The sequence below is a fragment of the Trypanosoma theileri genome (genome assembly GCF_002087225.1).
Source record: "Trypanosoma theileri isolate Edinburgh chromosome Unknown TM35_Tth_7_V1, whole genome shotgun sequence".
Lineage (NCBI taxonomy): Eukaryota > Euglenozoa > Kinetoplastea > Trypanosomatida > Trypanosomatidae > Trypanosoma > Trypanosoma theileri.
Genome location: NW_021639849.1, coordinates 789288 through 794228, shown reverse-complemented (window position 1 = coordinate 794228; position 4941 = coordinate 789288). Strand labels below are relative to the sequence as shown.

Sequence of the window (4941 nt, the reverse complement as noted above, 5' to 3'; positions counted from 1 at the left end):
ATATATATATATATATATATATATATATATATATATTTCTTCGACTGCGTTAATCGATGAATATGCTACGAACGAGAATAAAAGAAGAAAGTGAATGGGGAAGGAACATCAAGATAGATGTATTAAATATCTTCGCTCCTTAACCGCTTGATAGCACGTGTAATGGCACCAGCGGCAACAGCATCAACAACAAAAATGCAGAAAGAATAAAAAATAGTAGTTTTCTACTAATGTAGAAGAAAATAGCTACAAAAGAAAAGTGGCTCAAACGCTTTTATTTGGTTCTGCTTTCTTGCTTTGTCAGCTCGTTTTTTTTTGTTTTTTTTTTTTTTGTTTTGTTTTTTGTTGTTCCTTTGCCTCCCTTTCACGCACCTATATCGTGTCTATGTGTATTTTATCCGGGCTTGTATCACCCTATGATATCTGGGAACTGTTAACATTGAGAATTCTTCGTTTTTTTGTTTTTTCTTCCAACCACCTTCAACTCTTTCTTCTTCTCGTCCCCTACTATTCTCTTTTTTTTTTCCTCTTTTCTTTACACTTTTGCGAGTGTCCGTCTCCCCTTTCATGTTTAATCAAATCACCCAAGTAATCCCATCAACCAATCAATCATTCATTCATTCAATCAATCACTCTTCTCATTTTCAGATCCCTTTTGAAAGCCTTCTTCTGAAGAGGGATCCAGAGGGATAAAAATGTGTGCAATAAATACCAGAATGAAACCGACCGGTAGCAGAAAGAGTAAAATGCACTGAAGAGTAAATGGCACAATCGGGTAAAGTATAAAAAGAATAGGTGGGACAAATAACGTATACGAGTATACAAACCATATCTTCTTGTACAAGGGGGTGTCTGGTGAAAATACACTACCCTTGTATGTAAAGTAGAAAAAGAGATACTCCCTATACGCGTTTAAGAGAAACAGTAAAACACAACAAGGCATAATAATATAATTCGTTGGCACCAAACGGGCAGCCTCAACCATCAAAAATAAGTCCGGAGCAAAAATCAGGCATATCAGATAAAGAAGAGTACGCATAAATGGAACACTCGGTGTTGTTAATAATGTATCATATTCTCCTCCTTTTCCTCCTGCGGTTGGAGTTCCAACACCAGCAGCCGCAGCAGCAGCCGTCATCGCACTTGATGGAGAGCTAGGAACACCGAGAAGCATCCGATACAGCTCATCGTCAAAGAAAAATGTGTACAGCATGGATAAACGTGGAAAGAAGAAAGACGTTATTCCCACCACCCAAACACGGAAATTCTCTTTTTTAAAGTATGACCATAAATCCACTACCTTTTCCATTGATGCATCATCTGTCTTGCATAGACAAAGTCCCTGTAGAAGTTTTAAATGTGCTGATAATTTAATCGCATGCATTGCGTTCTCTATAGGGAAGTGTTCCTCGAAATCAGATCCATCCATTGCCAGCAGTGTTGGACCATCCACACCGTGTTTGCGTACAAACCCACTGTACTCCGCATATCCTACGGTGTAGTTCATCCAGTACTCCACATCACTCACAGTCCACTTCTCAACAGGTTTGTTCACTATTGGTGATAGTGGAATAGTGACTGGTTTCACATCATTCAAACCCTCTTGTTGTTGTTGTTGATGTTGATGTTGCTCCCCGACTACCGAAGCAGCGTTAATAACAGCAACAGAGGAATGTGTACACAGAGAAAACAAGAGTAGCAACAATACTACGCTGAACACACGCATTATCGACATATTTCCCTTTTACTCCTTTAAAAACAGCTATTTTCTTTTTTTTTTTAATTCTGTTGTTGTTGTTCCTTCTTTACTATACCAAACCTTATGGTATCCTGACCTCTTCAACAGAAAATTACTTTAATTGTGAAAGGAAAAAGGAGAAAGGAAGAAGGATTCACAGCATTTCCTCATCGCAAAACAGCACAGTAACAACAGTAACCGCAATTAGAAAACACAGAAGATATATATATATTTGAAATAAGCATACCATAAGAGGGAGAAAGAGAAGGGAAAAAAAAAAAAACACAAAACAAGATACGTGAAGAAGGATACACTGATAATCGTACTCATTCTCTTCTCCCATCCGAAGAGAATGGGACGTACCTGTAATATGACATTCAACTATTCCAATTGTAAGAAAGACAAAAAAGAAAAGAAAAAAAAAAGTGCAAATCCACCAATCATACTATACATTCATCGTTGTCGTCTTACCGATTCACTCTTTTCCGCAGGCCGGCGACGAGAAGATTTACTACGTGCGGTTGAACTTGATAAAGGATCCAACGGTTCCACAACCTGTGGTGGAGAGCCAAGTGAAAACTCCACTGTTATCATCAGTGCTGCTCGCTGCAACTCCTCCATACGCCGTTCTTCAATATTCGCCAACAATTGTAACTCCGCCACTTCTTCTTCACGTTTCTTCATCTCTGTAAATAACTGTTCTGTTGCCGCATTTCGACCAGTTACTGAGACAGATTTTTTCCGTCGACGTTGTGAACTTCCACGTGTTCCAGAGAGTGTAAGAGGCGTTTCAGAAGAACAAGTAATTTGTGTAAGGGTATCTATAGAGGTGGCAGCGCGATCACGGAGTTCATGTACATGTATTCGCATTTCCTCCAGTGCAGACTCACTAATAAGAAGTCTTTCCTGCAATGTAATGCGGCGTGGAGGCGGTGTTGTGCTCACAAGAAGACCTGAAGCATCTGCATAGAAAGTTCCAATTGGGCAAGACAGTTTCACGGTATTTCCGCTAGGGAACCGTATTTCATCATGAACTTCCAATTTTAGAAAAAAGGGTTGTTCAAGAGATTGTGAAAGTGCAGCACTGGGAGGTACTCTTGTGTTAACAGTATGGTTTAAATGTAATATATCTTCAATAACTGTTGCGGCCGCTTGTGCTTTCTTCTTACTAATATGATGCTGTTGTTGTGCCCCTAATAATGCGTCTGGTAATAACTCCAGATCTTCACATGCCACAAGGAGAGCATTACTTCCACCCCAACAACCATAAAGTGACATACGTGTAGTCCATTCGTAAGCTGGTCCAACAGGAGCTGCTTTGGCTTTCTTTTTCCCTTTTGTTCCCTTTGTCTCCTGTTGTGCTAAAAGTCCTGGTTCCTCAACAGTTACTGGGGTGTGTGTCAGTGCACCAAGTCCTTCAATTTGTAGTAGTTGTACAGAGAGCAAAACGGAAGGAGATGTATCTTTCACCTCATCTTTTGACGCTGCAACTGGAGCTTCTCCATCGGCAGGAACAGGAAGAGTACTATTTGCCATTCGTTTAACTTGTCCAGTAGTAGTAGTAGTAGTAGTATTAGCTGCAATAGCAGTAGCGGCGGAGGCGGTGGCGGTAGTGGTGTTGGTGTTGCCATTGGCAGCATTAATAGCAGAACTAGTTGTTGCAGTAGTAGTAGTATTATATACAGTAGGTACATGATCTAGTCGTTGTAGCCGTGGGCAACCCATCATCATCTGTTCCGTGTAGTTGTGTAGTAATGCCATGGGATTACCAATGAAGGTAACATCCTCTAAGAGGGGTTGTTTCTGTATTGCCTCTACAGTTGCTTCAATTGAAAAGAGAGAATTTCGTGTGAGGTCGAGCACACGTAGCTCTGGAAGACCCTGAAGAAAATCCAGCGTCTCCACCATATTATATGCAAGTCCCAGAAAAGTTATAGTCTTAGAAGCACACACTTCTTTGATAGAGCACCCACACGCTATAAGCACCAAACAAGCAGGTGGGAGATATGTAATAGATGTAAGCTCTGGGTTATTACTTAATACTAGTGTGGTGAGATTGGCAAAGCGTGTGATATCTGGTGTGAGCCGGTGTAATCCCTTGTTTGAGAAGTTTAAATCAGAGAAACATGCCCGAAGATCATCATCATGTATTCGCGTAGTTCGCTCCCTTGTGAGGGCTGCATGAAGTTCTTCCCGTTCTTCTAATCGCAGGCGACCCCATCTTCCCGAAAACTCTTTTGTAAGCCACAGCAGGTGGGCCACACTCTCACCGTACTCAAAACATCGTTTCCGCAGTATTATGATGGCGTTAGCATCACTGCAGCATTCCACATTGGGAAGATCTTCCATTGGCACTACTTTTGGAATACAATCCACCTGCTGTAACTGTGGGGGCACAATAGGACGTACCACATCGTACACAGATGATGATCCGGAGATAAGACTTTTACTCAGCGCCGCACCTCCTTCCTGCAATAGCTGCAAACTTGCGTGTGTGTGGCCTGTGTATGTGTGCACAACACTCCAGAAGAGTTCGTCAAATGTACCAGCAGAGGGCTGCGGCAACTCCCGTGGAGTATCGTTCTCCCATGGGGGTGGAACTATCATTAAAGATCACTGAACACAACAAAATAGGAAAAGAAGGTGCAGAAGAAGAACAGGGATAACAAAAAGATGTTAAAAGAAAGAACAACAGCAAAAAAAAAACGGAGACAAATAGAAAAAGAAGCACAAGCAGAGAATGTTGTGCCATCTTGTATTTGAAAAAAGATATATATACCACCCACTTCCCCTACTACAGAGCACAACTAGAAAAAAAAAGAAAAAAAAAACACTTTATAATATTCGCATGCTAAGAAACGTTTTGCGGCTTGATCCGCTCTCTTGAACCTCAAAAAGCAAGAACCCTCACAAGGCGAGGAAAAGTATTCTCAAATAAGAATAATAAAACAAGAATGAGAAATCACCGTAGACATTTTACTATCCTTTTGCTTCGGCTCTTGAACAAAACTGGAAATGTGTATATACTGGTATATATAGGTATACATTGGTACATATATATGAATCTAGCTATATATTAGAATGTTATGCATACAATAAAATCGAACATAATTAGCGGTTTCTTCTTTACCGTCATTCTTCTGCAGATCATTTTGGCTCTCGAAAGATTATACCATTTTATCCACGGATTGATGCACTTTATC

The 4941-nt window shown here is 40.5% G+C and overlaps 2 protein-coding genes across 2 annotated transcripts; both read right to left on the bottom strand.

Annotated features, from left to right (window-relative positions):
* Positions 1-625: 625 nt before the first annotated feature.
* Positions 626-1726, bottom strand: TM35_000074550 (uncharacterized protein; the record flags this gene model as incomplete). Its single annotated transcript, XM_029023901.1, has 1 exon — positions 626-1726. One exon carries the CDS (start codon positions 1724-1726, stop codon positions 626-628), a length of 1101 nt encoding a protein of 366 aa, XP_028885097.1.
* Positions 1727-2191: 465 nt separating this feature from the next.
* TM35_000074540 (putative leucine-rich repeat protein (LRRP)) lies at positions 2192-4345 on the bottom strand (the record flags this gene model as incomplete). Its single annotated transcript, XM_029023900.1, has 1 exon — positions 2192-4345. One exon carries the CDS (start codon positions 4343-4345, stop codon positions 2192-2194), a length of 2154 nt encoding a protein of 717 aa, XP_028885096.1.
* Between the last annotated feature and the right edge of the window lie 596 nt (positions 4346-4941).